Below are 26,408 nucleotides of genomic sequence, written 5' to 3'. Positions count from 1 at the left end.
GATATCATGCCAGTTTTAATGAGTCTATGGTGCTCCACTGACCTGCCATGCATCTGAACACGTACCATACCCAGAGGCTGCCTGAGAAACCTTACCTAGGGAAACCATGAGATAGACAACCTTACCCTGTATAGACCTAAGATTCTGTACTTTTGTCTTAGCTTGTGAAAACATTTTCTTCAAATAAGACTGAAAGAAAAAGTTGGAAAAAAGTATTTGTGCACAGCTATACAGTGTCCTTTAAGTTAAATGTTATTTGAAAACTGTCAAAAGGTGGAAGAAAGGGATGTTTATAAAGTAAAAGCAATATAGTCATCTAAGGTTAGTTTTATCATACATTTTTTCTTTAATTTTTTTCTTTTCAAAGATTTTTATTAGCAACTTCCATGATTATAAAAATTATCCCATGGTAATACCCTCCCCCCCCACTTAACCCTTTGAAACTCCACTCGTCATCATATCCCCTCCCCATCTCAATCAGTCTCTCTTTTATTTTGATGTCATGATCTTTTCCTCCTATTATGATGGATTTGCAGGTAGTGACAGGCACTGTGAGGTCATGAATATCCAGGCCATTTTCTTTTGGGGGGGAGCACATTGTAAAGAGTCTGACCCTTCCTTTGGCTCTTACATTCTTTCCTCCACCTCTACAGCAATAGACCCTGAGCCTTGGAAGGTATAATAGAGATTTTGCAATACTGAGCTCTCCTGTCACTTCTTTCCAGCACCACGATGCCTTCTGAGTCATCCCAAGGTCACTGTCATCTGAAAAGAGAAGCTTCTCTAACCAAAAGTGAGAGTAGCATTAATATAAGTATGAACATTGAGAGAAGTGCTTACTGGGCAGTTTGATAAGCATAGTATATACATTTAGCCAGACAGCAACAGATGTTACCCCCTAGGGGTCATGACAACCCCTGTTTTGTTTCCAATATCAGGGATGTATTTCCTCCCATGGAGTGAGCCTCCAGTCAAGTTAAAGGGCAGTTGGTTTCCACCATGACAGACATGCCACTATTGCACCCATTGATTAATTTGGCCTATCTGGTCAAATATAATGCTTGCAGTGTCCACTGTTGAGTATCTTCTCTGGTGATTTCTGCATGCAGAATGAAGGATGCAAAATGCAGAATGCAGAATGCAGAATGCAGAATGGCTTCTTCCAGCTTTCTGTCATCTGGTCTACATAGAAGAGGTTATCAGCTCAGTTCCAGCAGGGTTTCTCAGTGGCGTTGCAGCCCAAGTATGTGGACTCTTCATCAATAGGGTTTTACCATCTATTCTTTGGGAAACCAAGGGCCTCAGCAATGGCCTATAGTATTTTGGGGGCATCAAGGACCTCCCTGGCCAATTACTTTTATTGACAAAATTTATTAATTTACTGTAGCCTGTGTGTACAGTGCTGACAGAGTCTGAGTCCCCACTCTCCATATTTTCTGGGTGCCCAGAACATCTTCCAGCCTTCATGTTGTCTTCACGGTTCAGTGTATGGTACAGGTTTTCTATGTATCTTCTTTTATGCTATATTGTACTATTTCTAACATGATTATGTATGTTCACGGTTGTGTGTGATCAATTCAGTAAAGCCAGCTGCTGCTCTAAGACACACACGCACATATCTGAAATCATTAATAGAGGGTTTGAAGCATTGAAACAAAGGTCTCATAAAGACCTGTTTGGAATTTTAGTGGAGGAAAGCATGAGAATTAAGAAACGGTTGAACAATGTATATATCCTTGTTGTGTCATGTATATTATCATATATTATCAAAGATGAAAAGAAAACAAAATGTTTCATGAATAATTTAATTTTGTGAAACTAAGCTACAAAATGGTTTTTCCCAGATACAGGGACTTAAATTAGGAGACACAAGAATAAATTATAATGTTTTTAATATGTTGCTGAACCAATGTAATCATTTCAATTGAATTAAATGGTTTAGGTAATGACCAGATTAAATTACATGTACCACTGAAACTCAGTGAAAGACTAGCTGTTAATGATTAATCAATCTGAACAACACACTTTAAATTAAGGGTAAATCAGTTACCACATGTGATAATCTTTTGCATATATGTGTAAACTAAATCCATATCTTTTAAAAAAAATCTCTATTATGGCTTTTCAACTTATATACATGTATATATTTTACAGAGGTTATAGTCTTGTATCCCTTCATCCCAGGTCTCCATTTCCTTGAGAGCCCTTCTCAGTTGGATCCTTAGTATTCATTGTGGGATAATTATAGGGTCTCCATCAGTCTCTGGTGTGGGGCTGTGTCTCAGGATATTTCTACCCACTCTGTGGTTCTCACAATCTTTGTGCCACCTCTTCTACAACAGTTCCTGAGCCTTGGTGAGAGTGTTAGCAGTTTGCTATTGGTGTTGAGTTCTCTGTAGACTCTGTATTTCTGTGATGTGTTTTACTTCTCCACCATATTTGTTGCTATTTCCCTAATTTTAAGCTAGCATTGGGGGCAATGCTCATCACTGCTTCCTCTGTGTTTTCTCCTGGACCCTGATAAATGTGGGAGAGGTGGCACATCTTGTGGTGGGCAGTTGGCTGTTTGTTTTTTATTTTTTTGGTGGTGGTGTTGAATTGATAGAACTTGGCTCTCCCCAGTATTCTCCACCATCTGCAAAATAGTAAGGTGAGAGCAGCTCTGATCAGGGCTATGCTCTAAACTGAGAGTCATTTTGATGAGGATAACCACTCAAGTTGTCCAGAGGACAATGGAAGCTTCTTTCTGGCAGGTATGAGCTTCCTTCTTGGTTCCCAGAACCAGGTGTGAGCTCTCTCCAATTGAGCAGGCCTTACGTCCAATCATGGGGCAGTTGTTTACCCACAGAGGCTCTGTGCCACTGTTGCACAGGTGTGTACTTCTGGTCCAGGTGGTGAACTGCATGGCTTGTCTGCAGAATCTTCTGCTTATTTGTGCTTCTGGTGACATTGTCACACAGTAGCTCCCTTAGCACTTTCTAGTGCCATGAGAGATTGCCAGGAGAGCATTGGCTTTCTTCTCTGTTCCCACGTCGTCTCTCAGTGTCCTTACATGGCACCCTCTCAGCAATAGGGTCTTACCTTTTAGCCCTGGTAAGTAACCAAGTGCTTGGAAATTGCCATCACTGGTTTGTAGACTTCATGGGTCTCCCTAGCCAACTACTCAGTGTGGGTGGTAACCCAGTTCTGGTCCTGGGATTCACAAGATAGTGTCTGTGACAGTGAATTTAGGGTTAATCTTTTTCCACCATCTACTGGGCGTATCGGTTTGGTTTGGCCACTTCCCTTGGTTGTGTGTTGCATCCTGTACACTGCTATCTGGGAAGAAGGCACTGAATGCACTGACTGCTGCACCCTTCAGTTTTGGGTACGTCCCCTCCGCACCCTCCCTTGCCATGGCATCTCCACTCTCCCATCCCGCATATTCTTTCTTTTTTTTTTTAAAGGTTTTTTTTTTTAATTTTTTATTTATTTATTTGAGAGAGACAGACACAGAGAGAAAGACAGATAGAGGGAGAGAGAGAGAATGGGCATGCCAGGGCTTCCAGCCTCTGCAAACGAACTCCAGATGCATGCGCCCCCTTGTGCATCTGGCTAACGTGGGACCTGGGGAACCGAGCCTCGAACCAGGGTCCTTAGGCTTCACAGGCAAGCGCTTAACCGCTAAGCCATCTCTCCAGCCCGCATATTCTTTCTTTTAACTACGTTTTCTGATAACCCTTCCTTTCTTCCCTCTCTGTTTCCACTTTTTCCTGGTCTCATTCTAGTCATATGCCCATAGTTTAACATTTGCTGCCTTTTCCCCACTCTTCAGCTGGTTCATATTAGGAGTCACATATGAGAGAAAATATACAGCAGTTGTCCTTCTCAGACTGTGTAATTTCACTTATAATGATGTTTTCCAAGTCCATCCATTTTCCTGCAAATATTTCATTTTTCCTTACTGGGTAGAACTCCAATGTGTATATGTAGCACACTTTCATTATCCATTCATTAGCTGATGGGCATCCGGATTGATTCCATTCCTTAGCTATTGTAAATAGAGCAGCTCTAAACATGATTGAGCAAGTATCAGTGAAATAGAGTGGAGTCTTTAGGGTAAATGCCCAGAAGAGAAATAGCCGTGTAAGATGGTAGGTCTATTTTCATCTTTCTCAGAACCTCAACATTGACTTTTGTAGTAGTTGTGTAAGTCTGCAATCTTTCCAGCAGTCAATAAGAGTTACTCTTTCTCCACCTCCTCACCAACACTTATTGTCATTTGATTTTACTAATGATTGCCATCCTGACTGGAGTAAGGTGGAATTTTATAGATTTCATAGATTTTGTTTTAATTTGCATTTTTTTGATGGCTAAAAATGTTGAAATTTCATTGAGTATTCGCCATTTGTATTTCTTCCTTTAAAAATTCTCTATTTAGTGCTCTGCCCTTTTTTTGAGTGGATTATTTTATTTTTTACTGCATTTTTTGAGTTTTTTATAGATTCTATACATTAGGTCTCTGTTGGTTGTCTAGCTGGAAAAAAAAAATCCTCCCATTCTGTGGGTAGTCTGTTGGCTCTGTTCATGGTATGTTTTCTGTACAATAGATTATTAACTTCATGAGATTCCTCTGATTGAGTGAATATTTGATTTCCTGGGCTACTGCAGTCTTATTCAGGAAGTCTTTTCCCACTCCTATGTTGTGTGGTGTTTTCCCTATTTTTGATTCCAGTCATTTAAGTGTTTTATTTCTCTAATTTTTCTTGAGTTCCATAATCCATTTTTGAATTTATTTTCATGCATGGAGAAAGAAGTGGGTCTAGTTTCATTTTTCTACATGTAGTTATCCAGTTGTTCCAACACAATTTGCTGAATATGCTATCTATTCTCCAGTGTACTTTGTTAGCTCCTTGTCAAAGATCAGGTATATGTAGTTGGTGTGACTAAGAGATGGTATTCTACTCAGTTCCATTGATTTTTATGTCTGTATATATGCCAGTACCATGCTATTTGTATTACTATGGCTTTGTTGCTTAATTTGAAATCAGGGATGGTGATACCTCTAGAGGTGTTTCTTTTGCTAGAAGATTTTTGGATATCTGAGGCCTGCTGCTGTTCAAAATGAATTTGGAGATTAATTTTTCCATCTCTGTGAAGAATGATGATGGAATTTTGATTGGTATTGTATTGAATCTGTATATAGTTTTTGGTAGAATTTCCATTTTCATCATACTTCATCTTTCCATATCCTCATGTCTTCTGAAATTTCTTTCTTGAGTATTTTCATATTTTTATTGTGTAGGTATTTCACTTCTTTGGTCAGTGATATTCCAGGATACTTAAATTTTTGGTGGCTATTGAAAATGGGACAGCCTCACTAATTTCTTTCTCTAAATAATTGTCTTTGGTATATAGGAAGGCCACTGGTTTTTGTATGTTCATTTTGTATCCTGCCATGTTGCTGAGGGAATTTATTACCTTTAGAAGGGTTTTTGTAGTGTATTTCATGTCAGTTTTGCATAGGATCTTGTTGTCTGCAAATAGGGCTAGGTTGGTGTCTTCCCTTCCAGAAAAGTTCTTATTTCTCCAATGCCTTTAGGAGGATGGTTAAGTTATTAATTTGAGATCCCTGTCTTTGCTATGAAGACAGTTAGTGTTGTAAAATTCTCCCTTAGTACTGCTTTCATTGCGTCCCATAAGTCTTGGTATGTTTTGTTTTCATTATTATTTAGTTCTAGACATTTTAAATTTTCTTTTTTATTTCCTCAATGGTCCATTCATGATTTAATAGATGCTATTCAGTCTCCAGGAACTGACATACTTTCTGTTGCTTCTCTTATTGTTAATTGTTAGCTTCAATGCAGGGAGTTATGACAATTTTCCTGGATTTATGAAGGTATGCTGTTGTAGGCAGCTCCACTCTGCTTGGATGAACCTACAAACCAACCACAGATTATAGGAGGAAGGAATTTATTTAAAGCTTATATATCCAGGGAAAGCTTCATTGATGGAAGATGCTGGCCCCCTTTACCAAGTCCACATAGGGAGGGAAAGCACCACCATAAGCACCACCATAAGCAAGCATACTCTGAGAACTCCAGGCAAAGCTCAAGCACTCTTCTTACCTTTAGGCTGGAAACAGACCTGCCCCCCAGGAACATCTTAGTGCTGGGCCCTAAGATCTACCCACCATGGTACCTCTTCCAGCCAGGCAGCAAGAAATATAAGTTACAAGCTTTAATAAAACATTTGAGGGCTGTAGAGATGGCTTAGTGTTTAACACACTTGTCTGAAAAGCCAAAAGACTCAGGTTTAATTCCCCAGGACCCACATAGCCAGATGCAGAAGGTGGCATATGCTGGTAGAACATTAGTTTGCAGTGGATGAGGCCTTGACATGCCCATTTCTCTCCCTCTTTTTTTCTCTCTCTCTCTCTCTATCTCTCTCAAGTAAATAAGTAAAAATTTAAAAATTGAATCTATTGAGGGACATAAATTCAAACTACCACATTCCACCCAGTACCTAATAGATTCATAACCATCTGGCATTTTAAATTGTGTTCAGTCCAAATTTAAAGTTCCCATAGCATTTACTTATTTAAGATTGTTCTAAAGTCCCAAGTCTCATATGAGGCTGAAAACTATCTTTTAACTGAGTCCTGTAAAATCTAAACAAGCTATATACTTCCAACATACAATGGCACAGAGTAAATGCTTCCACTGCTGTAAGGTATAAATAGGAGAGACAAGACCAATGAAAATTCAACAACCATTAGGCAAACTTCTGCAATTTAAATTCAATATCCATAACCAGTGACCAATGACAAGTCTCTGAATTTCCCAATTCTGCCCCTCCAGATGGGCTGAGTACCTAGAGAAAACTGCCATCCCAAGCCAACAGCACGCCACAGTAGCCTTTGCACTGTCTTGGTATATCCAAAACATCTCTGGGTCTCCATGCAAACCATTATTCCATCTCCCAATGGCTTCACTAGTCTCTTTATCAGTGTCATCATGCCATGTCTCATGCCTCTTCTCAGCAGTGGCAGCTGGAACCATGTGCACTTCATGATCCACACCACACATTTTTCATGATTCTGAAATCAATTCCAGGTGTCCATGACATGCTAAGTCAGGGATGAAATAAATCATGGCATTGAAGAGGAGGTTCCTTGCCTTCATTCACCTCCTTTCAAAAAGTTTTTATTTCTACCACTCAGTGTTTCCACAGATATCCTTTCCATTCTTCCAATATGAAGTAGTTGAGTCTTCCTTCTGAAGATTATTAATGTATTTGGCACTGCATAAGTAATCTCAAGCATAATAACCATGCCATTTCAATCAATGCAGAGAAGGTCTTTACAAAATACAACATCACTTAATGATCAAATTTCTGGACAGAATAAGCATGGATGGTTTATATCTCAACATAATAAAGGCTATCTAAAAAGCAGCTAAAGCCAAAATAACACTTTATGGAGAAAGACTCAAGAAGTTCCCACTGAGATCAGGAACAAGATAGGGGTGCTAACTCTCACAAATGCTCTTCAGCTTAGTACTAGAAGTGCTAGCCCAAGAAGTAAGACAGGAGAAAGATATAAAAGAGATGCAAACTGAAAAGGAAGAAGTAAAACTACCCCTATTTGCAGATGACATGATCCTATACAGTGACCAGAAAGACTCTACCACAAAACTTCTAAAGGTGATAAATTCTTTCAGCAAAGTGGCAGGATACAAAATCAAACACGCAAAAATCAGTAGCCTTCTTATATGCAAAAGACAAATATGCAGAGAAAGAAATCAGCAAGTTTATCCCATTTTCAATAGCCACAGGAAAAAAGGTTCCATGTGCTGCAAAGAAGAATGTGTATTCTGCAGAACTGGATTGAGATGTTACGTAGATGTCTATTAGGTCTAAATGATGCTGTTGAGCCCTACTATTTCCCTGTTAATTTTCTGATGGGATGCTCTGTCCATGGGCGAAAATGAGCTATTGAAACCCTTACTATGATGGCACTGGCATTTATTTATGATTTTGTGCCAAGTAGGTTTTGTTTTATAAAATGTGGTGCATCTGTGTTTGGTGTATGTAAATTTATGACTGTGATATCCTCTTGTTTGATTGTTCCCTTGATGAGTAAAAAGTGGCCTTCTTTGTCAATTTTTATTACCTTTGGTTTGAAGACTATTTTGGTAGATATTAATTTAGCCACCCCTGCTTGCTTCTTGTTTCCGTTTGCTTGGAAAATCATTTTCCACCCTTTCACCCCTAGGATCTGTCTATCTTTAATGGTGAGGTGATTCCTTTAAGACAGGACATGGATGGATTCATTTTTTCTGATCCACCCAATTAATTTGAGCATTTTGGGGGGTTGAGTCTATTAATGTTTAAATTTATGTCTCTGAGGTTCTATTTAATCCCTATCATGGTGAAGATTTTGAAGGGTTTAGTGATTTCTTGAGCTTTGGACATTTTGCTCTAGTTTGGTTATTGTGTTTTCCCTGTTATGGGCTCTCAAGGTTGGTGATTCGAGTCTTCTGTGTGGGGTTTTCCCTGAATATTTTCTGTACAGTGGACTTGGTGCTCATAAATTCATAGAGCTTGCTTTAGCTTTTATCATGGAAATTTTTCCTTTCTCATTTTATTATGAGGGATATTTTCACTGGGCCAAGTAGGCTGGGTTGGAATCCATACACTTTTAGACTTTGAAGTACCCCATTCCAAGCCCTTCTGGCTTTTAGAGTTTCCATTGAAAAATCAGAGGTAATTCTGATGGCCTTACTTTTATATGCAATGAGCCATGTATCTCTTGTTGCTTTTATCCCTCTCTTTATTTTCATTGTTTAGAGTTTTTTTTTAAATATTTTTATTTATTTATTTGAGAGTGACAGACAGAGAGAGAAAGAGGCAGAGAGAGAGAGAGAATGGGCACACCAGGACCTCTAGCCACTGCAAACGAACTCCAGACGCGTGCGCCCCCTTGTGCATCTGGCTAACGTGGGACCTGGGGAATTGAGCCTCGAACCAAGGTCCTTAGGCTTCACAGGCAAGCTCTTAACCGCTAAGCCATCTCTCCAGCCCTAGAGTTTTAACTATGATATTTCATGGAGAGTTTCTCTTTGATCCTGTCCGTTTGTTGTTCTCTGGGCTTCTTGTATCTAGATGGTCTTCTCTTTTGCAAGATTAGGAAAATTTTCTTAAATAATTTTGTTGAGGATGTTCTCTATGCATTTGGCCTGCATTTCTTGCCCTTCTTATATGCACATGATCTGCATATTGAGCCACTTCACAGTGTCCCACAGTTCCATCATATTCTATTCACATGACTTTTTGTTTGAAGTTATCAAACTTTGTGGACTCCTGGTCAGTTTCCTCTGTCTTGTCTTCAAGTTCTGAGGTTCTATACTCCACATGATTTATGCTGTTAGTGAGAGTTTCTAGGAAAGCTTTTAAAAGATCTATTTGATTTTTGTTTTCTGTTTCATTTTTCTGCTTCATATCCATCCCTTTATGGAGTTCCAATTTCAGGCCAAGGTTTGATTTTCTTGATGCTTCTTAGAATTCATTCTTATTTTTGATAATGTCTTCATTAAGCTTAATCAACTGATTGTTGAAGATCATCTATTTGTTGACTCACCTTCAATTCATTTTTCTTTTAAGATCTCTCTGATGTTTGTCAATTGTGTTAAGATGAATGATGAAAACTATTTAACATAAGTTATGATTTTGTTGCATTTCACTTTTTTGATTGTTGGTTCTTTAATTATTTGCTTCCAATTCTGTTGTCTTTTTGGCCATGGTCTCAATAAGTTTGTTTAATAAGCTTATAATGACTTAATTTTGGTTTTCTATTTCTGGTGTATCCTTTATAGTTTCACTGGAGACTTCAATCATGGGTCTAGGCATTCTTTGTGGGGGGTATGTCAGCTTGTTGTCTTGCTTTTTCTGCATTGTAGTTTACCAATCTCAAAGTATATGTCTTGTTTTGTGTAGGAGGAAGCAAATAGTGGCTCACTCTTATAGGCTCTACAGTGAGTGTTCTGTTTGGGTTTGATCCAGATTTGGCTTGGGTACTCTTGGGTCCAGATAGTGATTTCCTTGTGTGTGGAGTCTCGTAGCATTTATGGGTGAAGCTCATGGAGGCCTGGACAAGTCCATGGCCAAACAGGATCCTGTTTTCCCCATGCTTCTAATTTGCTGGGCTTTTGTGGTGGAATTTGCTGCAGCTGTTGCTGGCAGGCTCGGTAGTGGGGGTGAGGGGGTGGGAGACCTGGTCTTGGACGGTGCCCTCATCAGGGTGTATGGAGGCTGTCTGGCTCACAGGGCTTTGTGGATGGTCTGGGAGTCTTTGTGAACCTACTCTGCCCTTACTGAGTGTGTAGAAGGTACTAATACTTTTCTGGGAAATTTGCCTGTGTGGGTCAAGCAGGGTCCTCACTTATGCATGATGTTGCAGCTTGTTGCTCAAGATGTGGAGGTCAGGAGAACCTTCAGCTGTGTACCCACAGCAGTGGCATGTCTGTGAAGGTTAGGAGCTCATGAGAGCTCACTCCATCTTTCCCACTCTACCCTACCTGGGCAGAATGTGGTTACAGGTGCATCAGCAACTCTGGACCGGTAGTTGATAGGTCAGAATGACTTTAGCCTGTGATTGCAACAGAGCCATACCTTTGTGGCTCAGGGGCTACTCTGCAGCATGACTTCTTGGCCCACCTCCCCTACTGTACCACAACTGCACAGGCTGTGGAGGTTTCACTGTGGCTGCCCAGGTAGGTGTGGGCCAGCCACTCCTGTGCCCCACTCCAATCTGCCTTTTCCATTTGGAAGCCAGAAGGAACTCCAGACATGGGTTCATAGCAGTGCAACACCTGGGAGTCAGGGGCCACTGCACAGTGTGAGTTCTCGTTCCAGCTCCTCCACTGCATCCCAGCTGGGAAGGCTGTGCAGGTGGTGTCCTGGTGTGTGCCCACCTGCGACTCCCAGGCCTGTGTCTACCCACTGGCCCTTCTGGAGGACAGAAGGACCTTCAGCCTGGATCTGAGCCTCTCCTGTGGAGATCAAGGGGTCAAGCTACCCATGCACATGGGGAATGGGCTATTCACCAGCACATGCATGGCACAAGTACAAACTCAAGCTCCAGTCTTGGCACCCAAGTTCCAGCTCTGCACGTGTCAGGCTTGTTCTTCCCAGTGTGGGCCACCTGCTCTGTGGGCTGGGGTTACTTGTTTGAGAACGCTGTGTATGGAAGAAGGCTAATGACCTGCCTGCCCAGCATGCCAAAACTCACCCAGCCAGAGTGGGAGGTAGGTAGCCACCAACTTGCCCCAGTGTGAGAGAATGGTATATTTCTTGCTTCTGCACCCTAGCTGTGCTATAGAGCATGTAGGAATTGGCAGGCTCCAGAATGTGTACCATCACACTCGCCCTGGGGGATCACTGGGTTCCTCTAGCACTGAAGCCCCCAAATCTTGGGGTTCTAGAATGGTTATGAGTCTGCAAATTTGACCACATTGTGTGTGTGTGTGTGTGTGTGTGTGTGTGTGTGTGTGTGTGTGTGTGTATATATATATATATATATATATATATATATATATATATAGTAATAAGTATACATATATGTACATGTTACTTGCAAGGAGAGACAGATATGAAAAGAGAAAGAAAGAGCTAGAAGGAGAGTCAATGGCATGCCAGGGCCTCCAGCCACTACAAATATATATTTGAGACAGGGTCTCATTATACAGCACGGGTTGTTCTAGAACTCTTGATCCTCTTATCTGAGTCTCCTAATAGCTGGGATTTCAGACTTGCTTGCTCACTGCACCCAGCTATCTCCTTTAGATAGTTACCTATAAGACTAAGAATACATGAGATATACAAAACCAAATGTTTAGAAAAGCCGTGGAGGTTTGTAACTAACCTCTGGTGGGCCACAGTCACACTCCTCTGGCTCTTCCAAAATGTAATTGCCACAGGTTGCTGAAGATTGTTGTTGGGAAACAATTTCCAAAACACTTTCACTGTGAAGGCATTTAAATTCAGGCAGTGAAACCATATGCTTAAATCCATCTATGCTGCAACTGCTGAAAATCTTTATGCCATGGGAGTGTCTAAAATTGAATTAATATTCCTCATATAAGTGAGAAAATGTTGGTATCACATAATATTATTTAACAAAGTACAAATGCTCAACTGCTTCTCTTAAAGAAGTGAAGAAGGAGAATGTCTTTATGGTTAATGCAATCAGCTTATTTCTTCTTAAAATATAATTGGCAGTATAGAAAGTGCCAAACAATTCAGCAGCATGTGGCATGCATCAGGTTCGTTTGAGGTTGCTGTATCATTTTTAACATCATTATTACCCTAAGAAGCTCAAATCATCATGAAGATGGAACATGTGAAAAAATTTAAGTGGAAAATTTAAGGAATCAAACCTGGTTACAATATTTAAATGTCCTGGTTATGGGCCTGGAGAAATGGCTCAGCAGTTTAGGTCCTTTCCTGTAAAGCCTGTTGACCCAGGTTCTGTTACCCAGTGCCCTTGTAAAGCCAGATTCACTGAGTGGTGCACATATCTGGAGTTCATTTGCAGTGGCTGGAGGCCCTGGCATGCCATTGACTCTTCTTCTATCTCTATTTTTCTCTCTTTTCATATCTGTCTCTCCTTGCAAGTAATAAATAAATAATTTTTTTTAAAAACATCCTAGCTATTTTGTTTTGGGTAATAGAAGAAATCTAATACAGTGTTTTCTCATTGAGGAACATAAAATGTACAAGCCCCATCAGCATCCACTGCATCTTCATACACTGATATTCTATTCATTCATAACTCTTAGGCACATTTTCTATAATATCCTAAATTAACTTCCTTTAATCAATCTTAAATAATCACATAGTACATATTTAAAATACTCTTACTCATTATCCTGTGAGAAATGTACCTTAAAGAATACTACAAATATTTCTCAAGAGTACATATAGATACGCGTGTTCAAGGCCTCTTACACTGCTTCAGGGTTCATTATGCACATGCTTCCTGGACAGTAGCAACTGTGGACATCATCGTACGCTAAGCCCAGGTTAACTCCAAGTAGCTGTGCCGCGATAACAGAGAGAGCCTCCACAGTCATGACTTTTGGGTGCTAATAGATAAAACAAGAACAGAGTTATTGTTGAAATTTGCCTGTTTGGTTTTGTCCAGTAGGTTTATGTATTCAAAATACTAAATGAGTAACTCAGCCAAAAATATTAGATTTGGCAATACAAATGTGTAATTCAAATGTTATGAAGAAATGAAGACTTTCAAAATAACCAATATTCCATTAGCATTAAAAACGCATACTTCACAAATTGCTAAAGGGGGCCTGGAGAGATTGCTTAGAGGTTAAGCCATTTGCCTGCAAAGCCAAAGAATCCAGGTTCATTCCCCAAGATCCACATAAGCCAGATGCACAAGGTGGTGCATGCGTCTGGAGTTCATCTGCAGCAGCCAAAGACCCTGGCATGTCCATTCTCTATCTGACTCTTCCCTCCACTCTCAAATAAATAAATTAAAATTAAATTTACAAAAAGATTTGCTAAAGGAGTTAGGCTAAAAGCAAAGCATACGAAAAAGGCATAAGAAAATTATAAAATCCCCTGGAAAAGACAAATACATGGAAAACTTGTTATAATTTCTGGAGTACAAATTCACTTTTACATCCTGTATAGTAGTTAGAGAGCATGAATGAAGGTAATACTAAGATGAATGCAGTGAACGGTCAACATGAAAATATGTAATTTATGACATCAATAATATAAAGTGAAAGGCTGAGGAGATAGCTTGGTGCATAATTATGAGTTTTTGATGCATAAGCATTAGGACATGAGTTCAATCCTTATCACCTATGGAAGAGCCAGACATGGCCACACATTCCAGTGCCCCCATATTGGGCATGGGGCAGAGTCAGAAGTGTCTCTGGGGCTCACTAGTCAAACAATCTAATGAAGAAATGAACTTCAAAGTTCAGTGAGACCCTGTTTCAAGTCAACAAGGTCAGATAGCAATACAGAACGACCCTCCCTGTACTCTGCTGGCATGCAATGCGTGCATCTCCACACATGTGCATGGACCACATTCACACTTGCTTCACAGATGTGACACATAGCAAAATAATAGTATATTATGAAATGCAGAACTATAAACAGTAAGATTTTTGTATAGTACAGGAAATAAGTCAGTCACAGAATATTGTTTGTATGCTCAATGATTCCACTTATATGAAAAACTAAAGTTGTCAAACTTAAAGAAACATAAAGTAAAATGGCACTTAACAGAAACAAAAGCTGAGTTATTTAATAAAGAGTTTCTGTTTCAAAAGGTGAAAATTTGTGATTTTTTAATAATAATGTAAATATACTTAATACTACTGAACTGTATACTCAAAATAGTTAAGACTGAAAATTTTAGGTGATTCCCCTACAAAATAAACTCCATTATAAATTATAATTTTTCATCTTCGAAGTATAAAATATAATCTTATAAAGAGTTAGAAGGCATGAACTTCTTAAACCAATATTGAAGAGGTGAGGAGACATTCACTCTTACCAGAGCAACTCCTACTGAGAACTTTGGGTTGCAAGCCATCCCATGGTATGTGGCGCCCACATACTGAGGATGGTCCTTATACCTAAAATAAAAACTTTGATGTGAAAACATGCTTTTCAAATATTAGCAACAACAATATTTTAAAAATCACATTCCTGAACGTGATGCACCCTTTGTGATGGTTTAATTCAAGTGCCCCCCATAAACTTAGGTGCTCTGAATGCTAGGTCCCCAGCTGATGGCATTTTGGGAATTAAACCCTCCTAGAGGCAGTGTATTTTTGGGGGTGGGCTTATGGGTGTTACAATCAGCTTCCTCTTGCCAGTGTTTGGCACAATCTCCTGTTGCTGCTATCCATCTGATGTTGGCCAGGGCGTGATTTCCACGTTCTGCTCATGCCATCATTTTCCCTGCCATCATGAAGCTTCCCCCTCAAGTCTGCAAGTCAAAATAAACCCTTTCTCCCACAAGCTGCTCTTGGTCAGGTGTTTTTGTGCCAGCAATACTTACTGCAATACCCCTTAAAACATGACTATAGCTTCTACTTTCAATCATATGCCAAATGGTAAGAAACTGAGTTTTCTTCCACACCTCATCTGAAGTTAAGGTTATAAAGGTTGTTTAAACTTCTGTAATATACAATCCAAAACTTTTGCAGTGCCTGATACTTCTAAAACTTAATTACCAGGATTCTCATCACTGGATGGACATAATTCTAAAATCAAAAACTCTAGATTTTGATGTAGTATACAAGTACAAACTTATGTAAGGTTGGATCAAAGAGGATGAAGAAGGGCTGGAGAGATGGTTAGCCGTTAAGGTGTTTGCCTGCAAAACCAGAGGAGCCCAGCTTGATTCTCTAGGACCCATGTAAGCTAGATTCACAAGAAAGTATATGCATCTGGGGTTTGTTTACAGTGACTAGATGGTCTGGTGTGCCCATTCTCTCTGCCTCTTTCTATCTCTGAAATAAATAAATAAAATATATATTTTTTAATATTTTTATTTTATTTATTAGAGGCAGAGAGAGGGAGAAAGAGTCAGAGAGAGAGAGGGGTGTGAGAATTGGTGCATCAGGGCTTCTAGCCACTGCAAACGAACTCCAGACACATGCACCACCATGTACATCAGGCTTACGTGGGACCTGGAAAATCAAACTGGGGTCCTTAGGCTTCACAGGCATATGCCTTAACTGCTAAGCCATCTCTCCAGTCCCAAACATATTTTTTTAAAAAGGAGAAGAAAGAGAGAAGTAAAACAAGAAAAGGAGAGGTAGCAAAATTGTCCTCCCACTTTTAGTCCATTAATGTTGCTTTTGAGTCCTTCAATGTGGTCTCAGATCCAACAGGACTGAGCAGTGAGTATGTGGGTTATTGATGGCTTAAGAGCTTTGTCACTGTACTTTAATTGTTACATAGACAATAAAACATAACTACAGAGGGAATAAAATGGTCTGTTTCAGTTATTTAGGAAAACACTAAACATTTTGTTGAAAATTCTCCTATATGAACGTAATGTAAATTGATCACAATCCTTTTCCATTCCCTTCTTGTGTATACTCCCCCACTCACCTGAACCAGGTAATCCCCCTTCTACTTTTTAAATCTTTTCTTATGATAGAAAGGGGGCGTGTGTGAGAGTGTTAACCACTGCGAATGAACTGCAGAGGTGTGTGCCACCGGTGAGCAGGTGTCACCTTCTGCATGTGCCTTACATGGGTTCTGAGGAGTCAAACTTAGGTCCGTAGCATTGGCAGGCAAGTGCCTTAAACACTAAGCCATCTCTCCAGCCCTCCCTGTTCTTTCTGTTTTAATGTCTTTTTTTTTTTTTTGGCCCTTCTCTGTCATGTGTGTCAAAATGTTGATGAGCCCAATACTGTGTAGATACCAATGTTCAGTGCCATAACCAGCAACATAAGCAGGTACTATATCTTTATTCCTGTGAAATTTCTACAAACATAGAGGCTGCATATTTCATCAATGCTTTTTACTCTCCAGTCTAGAACAACACCATAGGCTACTGAGTTGTCATGGGGACAACAGCCCACTGTGGTTCAGTTTTGTGTGATGCAGTTATTTTTTATGTTTTTTTTTTTTTATTTTCCCATGTGGAATTCATCCTAATTTTACAGCTATGTTATAATTACAAGTCTTAAGTTTTGTACATGACCGTGATATCTGACATGGCAAATAATTTGAAAAATCAACCCTATTAAAGTGAATAAAATGCTTACAGTACTAAGTATGTCATATCATCAGACCTTTGATGCGAATTTTTTTGTTTCCATGACAAAAACCTGTGCAGTACTTCCTCAGCATCCCCATCTGTTGAAATCTTATTTTGATCTGACCAGACCTCCAAAGAAGTTAGCATAATGGTCATTTTAAGCTGGGAAAACATCTGGAAAGAGAAGATATAGTTTAGGTTTGTCATCAATATTCCATGTCTACACATGACGCTGTTGTGTCCAACTTACTACTTTACAGAGATGAGCACATTCATGGATGGAAGTAGTTAGTAGGAAGACACTTCTTTCTATTTGTATTATTCACGTGTGTATATGTATGTCCATATATGTATGTATGTATGTATGTGTGTATGATGGGTTGAGGATACCATGATATACATGTGGAGGTCAGAGGACAACTCTGAGGTGATCCTCATCTCCTTCTGCCTTATTTTGAGACAGGGACTCTTGCTGCTGCTAGGATTATAGACACATGTTTCACTTCGTGTCAGGCTTTGTGACAGTGCTGAGGAAGACTGGATCCCGGTAAGCAGACTTGCCAACAAGTGTCTTTAACCGTTGAGCCATCTCCCAGCCAGAGTGAATATATTTTTATAAAATGCTAATTTATTGATAAAAAACAATATTCATAGATTAATATTAGTGTCTCTTATTTAAATATGAATCACAGTACTTACACTGTTGACCAGACCAAAGATATGGACAAGTTTCTGGGCTATCACTCCCACATCAGAGCCCATGTAATCATACTGAAAGACAAATGTTGTTCCTTAGTCACTCGCGTAAATTAACGCAGTTTAAAGGAGTTCATGTATAAAAGTTAAAATAATGGAGACTGGACTGGCAACTGAAGAGGGGGAGCTGGGGAGAAAGCTCCAATGTTAAAAGCATTGCTTGCAAAGCTTTTCAGCCCAAGTTAGATTCCTCAACACCCATGTAAAGCCAGATTTCCAAAGTGGTGCATGTATGTGGAGTACGCTTCCAGAGGCAATAGGTTCTGGCATTCCCAATTATATTCTTCTTTCCTTCCTTCCTTTTTTCTTTCTTCCTTCCTTTCTTTCTTTATTTCTTTCTTTTTTTCTTGCTTTCTTCTCTCTCTCTCTTTCACATACACTCTCTCTCCCTTTCTCTCTCTCTCCCCCTTCTCTCTCCCTCCTTACAAATAAATAAATAAAAATGTTGAAACACAAAATTTTAAAATACAGTGGAGTGGATTGAAGTGTAGGAGAACAACACATAAAAAAGTTATACATTATTGCTATAATTCTATAGCGTTTTGGAGAACAATACATGAATTTTGATTCCCTTATGCCCATGTAATAACAGTTGACCACATGTCTTTATGTTTGGAAATACTGTGGCACATATTTTGATCAGACTTTTACTCTCAATAGAGTCCAGGCCAGCTTGGAAACTGTGATCTTCTTGCCTCCTCCTTTCAACCACTAGGATTATTGGCAGGTGTCACCATGTCTGACACCTGACATCTCAACAGAATAAAATATATCCTAAATAAACAATAAGTTTCTTATTAATATTTCCCTCAATTTCAATACAAAACCAAGATATAACAAAATATAACCATAATGCCTACCATGACTTTATCCACAATAATTTGTACTTTCAGCATTCTGTTCACTAGCATAACATTTGGACTAATCTGTGAAGTAAACGAAACATCCATTAAATAACTCTGTCATGGTGTTACACTACAATTAGTATAAGTGATGCATACTCACACTCACGCATGCATGTGCACACACACGCATATGTAGCTTTGCTGATTTAGATACAGAGAGATGTTAGAACCTAGGAGGATGGGTGGCCACTTAGCAGTTACAGTTGTAAACAGAACTTTCCAAAGCAAATCAAAAGTAATTTACTTTGTATCCTTGACCATCTTCAGAGTGTCACTGAGTGTCCATCCACGTTTTCTTCCTCTCAAAGGATTCCTGTGGTCTTACAGCAAACTTCTATCCCACCAAGCTTCGAGATGAGCAAACTTCCATTGGCTTCCTTCTAAATGTTGTCTCTATTTTCTCATAAGATTTTTACTTTTACTTGATTATATTAACATTACTAAGGCTCCTATTAAATAAAACATATCCTCTTTATGAATATAGTTATATGATCTAAAACTAGTTCATCACTCATGTGATCATTTCCACTATTAAGATCTTTCCCACATTTCCATGTGTTCATGGCCCACATAGTTCACGTTCTCTCCCACCAATAGATAAGGATAGTCTTTTCAACAGTTCATATACATAGACTCATGCCATACGTCCTCTTATGCCTGGGTTCCTATGTTCAACAGTCCTGCATGGTATCGTGATCATTAGTACTTCATTCATTTTGGTAATTTGCACATCATTTCAGGTGCATCACACTTCATAGTCAACCTGGTGGTTTGAGCAACTTATGGCTTGTGCAATGGTAATTAAAGCTACTTTTAAAATATTCATATTTTGTCAAAAATATATATGAACCTATATGCTATGGGCCAGAAAGCTATGAACATAAGTAAATCTGTTTCCATTTTATGTTTATTATTGTTGTTAGTAACAACAGAAATACCATGTGTTGGTGCCCTCTTTTTCCTCATCCCAACAGAATGAGGGCAGGGATGAGGGAAAAGAGAGTACCAACACATGATATATCCATGTGAAATATGTTGTTAATGTTGTTTTCATGCTACAAAGACAAGATGAAAGAGCCACAATCACTACGAATGTATGTGAGATTTTGCCAGATGACTTCTCTAGTATTATTGTTATGACCTTTTGTTTCTTCATGCACTGCTATGTTAAATGACCAATTAGATGTCTGTGTTAAGCAATTTGATTAAGTGAATCAAATATGTTATATAGATTCTGAATTGTTAAAAAAAGAGTTTTGCTATAATGGCAACTTGACATTACAACCTTTCATTTGTATTATACATCCCTATATATTTCTATATCATATCTATATTAAAATCTACAAAATTTTTAAAAATTTTGTTTGTCTTTCTGTATCTGACTTAACTTTAACCTTACTTAACATGATGGTCTCCAGTTATATCCATTTTCCTGATAACAACATATTTTTTTCTTTGTGGCTGCATAAAACTGTATTGTGTGAATATATAAATGTGTACATTCATCTCTTATTCAGTCCATGTATATGAACTGATTTCATAGCTTGGGTGTTGTTTCTTGTGATCCCGATGTACAAGTGTCTCTTTAGTTTATTCTCTAAGGTCCTTCTCTCTACTTTCTGTGGGAACTTCATAATAACTTCCATAGTATCTGCCACCAGTTTTGATTCCCATCAGCAGTGCATGAGGGTTCCATCTTCCTGCATCTAACCAGGGCATGTTCAATTTATTTTCCTGATTATAGTCATCCTGACTATAAGATGTAAATTTCAGTTATATTTCCCTCATGGAGAAGGACCTTTTTACCTGTTTTTTTTTTGGTCATCTGTACTTGAGAACTGTCTGCTCATTTTATTATCCCACTTGCTGATTGCATTGCTTGGGGATTTAATTTGGTTTTGAGTGCTTTGCATCATTAGATAGATAGATGATACATAGATATATATATAGATAGATAGATAGATAGATAGATAGATAGATAGATAGATAGATCGATCGATCCTCAATCAGACCTATAACCAACAAAGATTTTTCACCTATTTCATTAGCTATCTCCGTTCAATTATTTCTTTTGCTATGAAGATTTTTAATTTCATAATTCTATTTGCCAATTCTTAGTTTTATTTATTTTTTAAATTTTTTACTTTTTAAACTTTTTTAGAGAGAGAGAGAGAGGCTTGGAGAGGCTATGTGTACTACAGGCTGCACAATGTGAAGGATCAGAAATACCCAAGCTCCTTGGAGGCTAAACAGTCTCATCACAAGTCCCAGATTAAAGCTAATCCATCTGTAACCAATTCATTGGTTGACTCCAGTTACAAAAGTCAGTGATATATATGAGAAAACAAGTAAACAGGTCTCCTCCAAAAGGCAAGAGATTAATGATAGTGATAAAAAATTACCAAGAATGGCCAATGACATCAAATAGCACATGACAAACTCCTGAATAAATTCAAAGACAATATAAGTAAGCATATGAATGAAATGAAATGTAATAAGACAATGCAGGATATGAAATTAGAAGTCTGAAAATGTAAAAAATATTGTAGCTATCAGTGATCACATTAAAAATTTAGAGGTAGCTCACTTAAATGACATAATGATTCAACTTAAGATGCTAGATAAACATGAAGTCAATACCATTGGTTGATTGTGTGTATTTTCTTTAGTCTTTATTTCATTGATTTGTCCTGATCTATGTTATATCTTGCTGTTCTTTGGTCTGATATAATATAAAATTATACAAACATTCTGATGGGTTGAAGATAGGATGTACATTAAAGAAAACCTATGGAAATAGCTCTCCCCGTGAATGCAATTATTAATAAGATATGTTTGATTTGCTTTAAAAAGTCCTTTATAAATCAATTTATTAATGAAGTGAAATATGTAAATATAAAATAAAAGACATAATTATATGAAATATTTTACAATTTAAACATATGTATATGTCAGAAATAAAAATTATGCATCAAAACAGAAGAAGTGTTTTACATCATAAGGGCATTTATCTAAATAATATTATATTCTGGTCCATATTTTAATGGATTCATTAACCAACATTACAATTTAACAATAGTAAATGTAACATCATGTAAATAAAACTATAGATTGTCCTGGTTATAAAAAATTAAAATGTTAAAAAAATACATGTTAAAATGTTTTTGTTTAAAATATCTAGTCATTTATAAATCTACATTTATTGCTAAGCATATAAAGGAATGTAAAACAAATGCACCAAAAGTTTCAGAGAACAACTTGAGACAATTTTTAGTTATTGTCATGGTTCTGTTTCTGTTTTTAAAGTTTGTATCAAGTTTATACGTTTTATAAAGAAAACGTATAGAAAAATAAAATGATTGCAAAGTAAAAGAAAGTAAATTTGAGAATCATTATTATAGCAGTACATAAAGCCCATAAAATAAAGTGATTACAAAGTTAAAGAAAGTAATTTGAGGGCTGGAGAGATGGCTTAGCGGTTAAGCGCTTGCCTGTGATGCCTAAGGACCCCGGTTCGAGGCTTGGTTCCCCAGGTCCCACGTTAGCCAGATGCACAAGGGGGCGCACGCGTCTGGAGTTCGTTTGCAGAGGCTGGAAGCCCTGGCGTGCCCATTCTCTCTCTCCCTCTATCTGTCTTTCTCTCTGTGTCTGTCGCTCTCAAATAAATAAATAAATAATTTTAAAAAATATATAAAAAAAAAGAAAGTAATTTGAGAATCATTATGTTAACAGTACATACATCCCATAAAAGTAACTATGGGTACACATGCAAAGTTCCTTATAATTAAAGAAACAAGTTCTGATAAGTTTCACTACTTTTTTAAAAAATTTTTTTTATTTATTTATTTGAGAGTGACAGACACAGAGAGAAAGACAGATAGAGGGAGAGAGAGAATGGGCGCGCCAGGGCTTCCAGCCTCTGCAAACGAACTCCAGACGCGTGCGCCCCCTTGTGCATCTGGCTAACATGGGACCTGGGGATCGGAGCCTTGAACCGGGGTTCTTAGGCTTCACAGGCAAGCACTTAACTGCTAAGCCATCTCTCCAGCCCAAGTTTCACTACTTTAAAGTTATGTGTTTTATCAGTTTTCTTTAATTATGACCTGAAAAACATATTAATGTCTTTAAACAATGACCTTAAGCCAGATGTTTTAAAAAAACAATATTAGTATAAATTTTTCTCCCAGCTGTATTCAACCTCAAAATTTCAGTGTGAATAGCTCTCAAAAGTATCATACACGATGATCATCAATGGGGTTACTCACTTCTGGTTTCACTAGAATCCTGTAGGATTGATCTCCATATTGAAAATTAAGGTCCTTTTTTCTTGAAGGAGAATAATCACTTTTATTATTTTTAATTTCATAAATCATATGTTCATATGTAGCTGAAGTTTCTAAAGGTTCAATTCCATAACTAATATTCTGTAACTGTAATAAGCCCCTAAATATTCAAAAACAGAAAAAGAAATTAGAATACATTAGTCTAGCTTTCCCACTGAGAAATAGTTCAACTAAAAATATTTAATGTAAATTTTAATATCTAATTCTAAGGTTCATCCGGTACTACTTGGATTAAGTTTCAAACTCCATTTTTGTACCTTTCTGCCCTCTACTAAATGCATGTAAGACAGCTGTGAGTGAGTCTATTGTGGAAACGTGAATTCTCTCTTGGTTATTGGAAATTGTTTCTACATAATTTTTGTGATGAGAAAGGATAGGAAGAACAAAGAAATAAAGAAGCAACAGGAGCAGAAACACAATCGTAATCTTTCTTTCTCTTGCCCTACCCTTCAAAAAGATGCTGAAAATTAAAGGTTGAGACAAGGAGTCAATGCATACTTGTAGAATATTACCTGAGTCCTGAGCAGGTACTTAGTGTCACCACTGACTGTGGGATCTCTGCAATGTGTCCTTGATAAAAACAATGACCCTATTAAGGAGAAGAGCAAGATATATGCATACTTTATTCCAGAAAGAGGTCTTCGGCTGACTCCATCCTATGTTGACACAACTACACATACACAGTTGCTGGACTAGGTTTCATATGTTAAGCTTTCTTGACATCTCTCCTCAAGATCTTCCTCTAGGGGTGTCCATCCTTCTGACATCGTTATACAACCTTGTCATCTTTATTTGGGTGGGGGATACACTAAGCCCATGGGTGGCAGGATGAAAATGTATGAGAAGCTTCTTGTGTCTATGAATAATCATGACTAACACCTCTCCCCAAAAAATATTCATGCTGTAATTCTAAGTGTTTACAAACAACTTTCCTACACTTTATTTATTTATCAGCCACATTTCCTAAGTGTTTAATCAGGGCCAGCTAGCTTGTAATTTACAACATTCACATGGTTTTTAACTGTGAACTGGGCTACAAGAAAAAGGGTTGGGTTTTTTTGGCATTTTTAAAACATTTTATTTATTTATTTGAGACAGAGAAAGGGGGAGAGAGAGAGGATGGGCATGCCAGGGCCTCCAGCCACTGCAAACGAACTCCAGACACAAATGTCACCTTGTGCATCTGGCTTACCTGGGACCTGGAGAATCGAACCTGTGTCCTTAGTCTTCACAGGCATACACCTTAACCACTAAGCAATCTTTCCAGCCCCCTTTTTTGTATTTTTTATGAGAGAGAGAGAATTGGAGCACTAGGGACTTTAGCCACAGCAATCTAACTCCAGACATGTGCATCACATTGTGTGTCTGGCTTACATGGGATCTGCAGAGTCAAATGGGTCCTTAGGCTTCCCAGGCAAGCACCTTAACCACTAAGCCATGTCTCCAGTCCTACATAAAAGTTATTTTAACTAATATTTCCTCACCTTAATTTCTCGTTAACAGCTCACTGGAGAGATAATTGGTCACCAACAGTTCAAACTCTGCTCCTTAGTATTTTGAGTGTTTCTCAGACTTTCCCAAAATACTCTAACAAATTCTTCTTCCTCATCAGTTTAAATCTGAGTATTCTTCACTTTCAGTATTAACATAAAATTCATTTGTGTTAATATTTTTATATATTATTTTCCCAGGCATATATTGTCATTGGTAGCCCATTACTTTTTAAAAATATGTATATGTGTGCTTTCTATATGTGTGTGTTCATGTGTATATAAGTATAATGTATACGTATAAATGCTTCATCCCTACACAATGAGAGTGGCAAGGCAGATCTATCCCCAGTGATGACATTCAGTAGAGCCAGGTAAGTGAGCCCCATCCAATATCTGCCTGTAGTACAGTGTCTGATCCACTCCATCCCCAGGGCTTCCCAGCAGGGGATCCACACTCTGCTGCATCACAGGCAACAGGAGCAGAATTGAGTAGCTCCATATGTACCTTCAGTCCTTTACAGCGAGCTCGAAAGCCATCCACTTCCCAAACCCTGGAGTAAAGAGAAATCCCTCAGGTATCCCTAGCCATAATGGAAAGAACAGGTCTTTGACCAATGTTTTCCAGCACATGCACAGGAAGTCCTCCATATGGAAGTTTGGAATACATAGGGGCATCAGCGTGAAACACAGGGCATGTGTTCTATGGAGAGCAGCCACAGTAAACACTGCCCCATGAGTCTTGAAACACGATGCCCTATATCAGTACCATCTGGACAGTGATGAACCATACCATATACCCCCACTTTTAGTAAGTGGAGGTTTGGGATAAGATAGTTTCAGACACAACACAGCAGCACTGAGAGTGGGAGGAAAAGGACTCTTAGGACCCACCTTCATGCAGGAAAGAGGGCCGTCCGTAACTGACATCTGCCTCGCCAGTGAAGGGACCCTGAACAGTATGGCACAGTCTCCACATGTTAATTGCACTGCTACTCACAAGAGTCAAATCATGGAATCAGCCTATGCGCCCACCAATGGATGAGTAGACAGAAATATTACACCCACATGTGCGTGCACACACACAACTACTATTCAGTGTTAAAAATGAGCAAAATCACCTCACTTGCAAGAAAATGAAGAACTGGTGATTCTCATTTTAAATAAAATATGCCAAATGCAGAAAGACAAATGTCACATATATGAAATCTAAGAGAAACACAATCACAAATTAGAACGGGGTACTATTTAGGGAGAGGAAAAGATTGGGAGGAATAGAATAAAAAGTGAATATAAGTAAAGTACATTATATGGATGTCAGAAAATGCCATAATGAATCCCATTATTTTGTACAATCAATATATGCTAATAATAAAATAAAAAGCTATTTAAAAACAAAAGTACACAGGTAGACTGATAATATGTAGGTGACAAATGTATGCAAAATATTTATAAAATAAAGCCAGATTAAATAGTTATTAAATCTACTACAGGCAGACAAATCATTACAAATGATGAAAACACCTATCTTTCAGTAAGACATAGCAATCTAAAGTATATAGAAACCTCAGAGCTTCCAAAAACATTAAGCAAAAACAGCATCTTTGATAAATTCAATAGAAAAAAATCTGTTCATGGAATAGCTGACAGAACAAAGAAGAAAGAACACAGAAATTGTTCATGAGAGGTGTCTGCTGCCAGGAATAGGAAACTGACAAGTCAGGAGCAGATTCATCCCCATTCTCTCTGTGTCTCTCTCTGTTGCAAATAGGTAAATAAAATATTTTTAAAAGAAATTATCAGGATTGCTTGCTCTGAATATTTGAAAAATACTGTATTTCATATAAAATATAAAGATAGAGTTTTTTTAATTATCAGTCAAATAAAATCAATAGAATAAAAAAATTGCATACCTAGAATCAAGCTGTGGAATTTTCTTCCTAGGTGTATAAGACTATTTCAAGATTTAGAAATCACTCTGTGCAATCTGTTTTATATCAATTTAATAAAAAAGAAAAATCTATATCCTACTGCCAAGAGATGCAGAAGAATCATTTTATATAATTAAATACTCTTTACTGCAAAAAAAAAAAGGTTGACTATAGAGTTACCAACAGAC

At 38.1% G+C, this 26,408-nt stretch overlaps 1 protein-coding gene across 1 annotated transcript in view; it reads right to left on the bottom strand.

Annotated features, from left to right (window-relative positions):
• Positions 1 to 26,408, bottom strand: part of LOC101601675 (A disintegrin and metallopeptidase domain 3-like) — a 70,830-nt gene that overhangs the window by 27,976 nt on the left and 16,446 nt on the right. Inside the window, exons 5-12 of the mRNA XM_045130577.1 lie at positions 23,312 to 23,388; positions 22,722 to 22,899; positions 18,412 to 18,477; positions 17,495 to 17,566; positions 16,803 to 16,969; positions 14,570 to 14,651; positions 12,988 to 13,124; positions 11,903 to 12,092 (exon numbers count right to left, since the gene is read on the bottom strand). Coding sequence (XP_044986512.1) covers positions 11,903 to 12,092; positions 12,988 to 13,124; positions 14,570 to 14,651; positions 16,803 to 16,969; positions 17,495 to 17,566; positions 18,412 to 18,477; positions 22,722 to 22,899; positions 23,312 to 23,388 — 969 coding nt within the window. The remainder of the gene's footprint in view (positions 1 to 11,902; positions 12,093 to 12,987; positions 13,125 to 14,569; positions 14,652 to 16,802; positions 16,970 to 17,494; positions 17,567 to 18,411; positions 18,478 to 22,721; positions 22,900 to 23,311; positions 23,389 to 26,408) is intronic.

Source organism: Jaculus jaculus, chromosome 12 (genome assembly GCF_020740685.1).
Source record: "Jaculus jaculus isolate mJacJac1 chromosome 12, mJacJac1.mat.Y.cur, whole genome shotgun sequence".
Classification (NCBI taxonomy): Eukaryota; Metazoa; Chordata; class Mammalia; order Rodentia; family Dipodidae; genus Jaculus; species Jaculus jaculus.
This window is presented reverse-complemented; position numbering and strand designations above follow the sequence as displayed.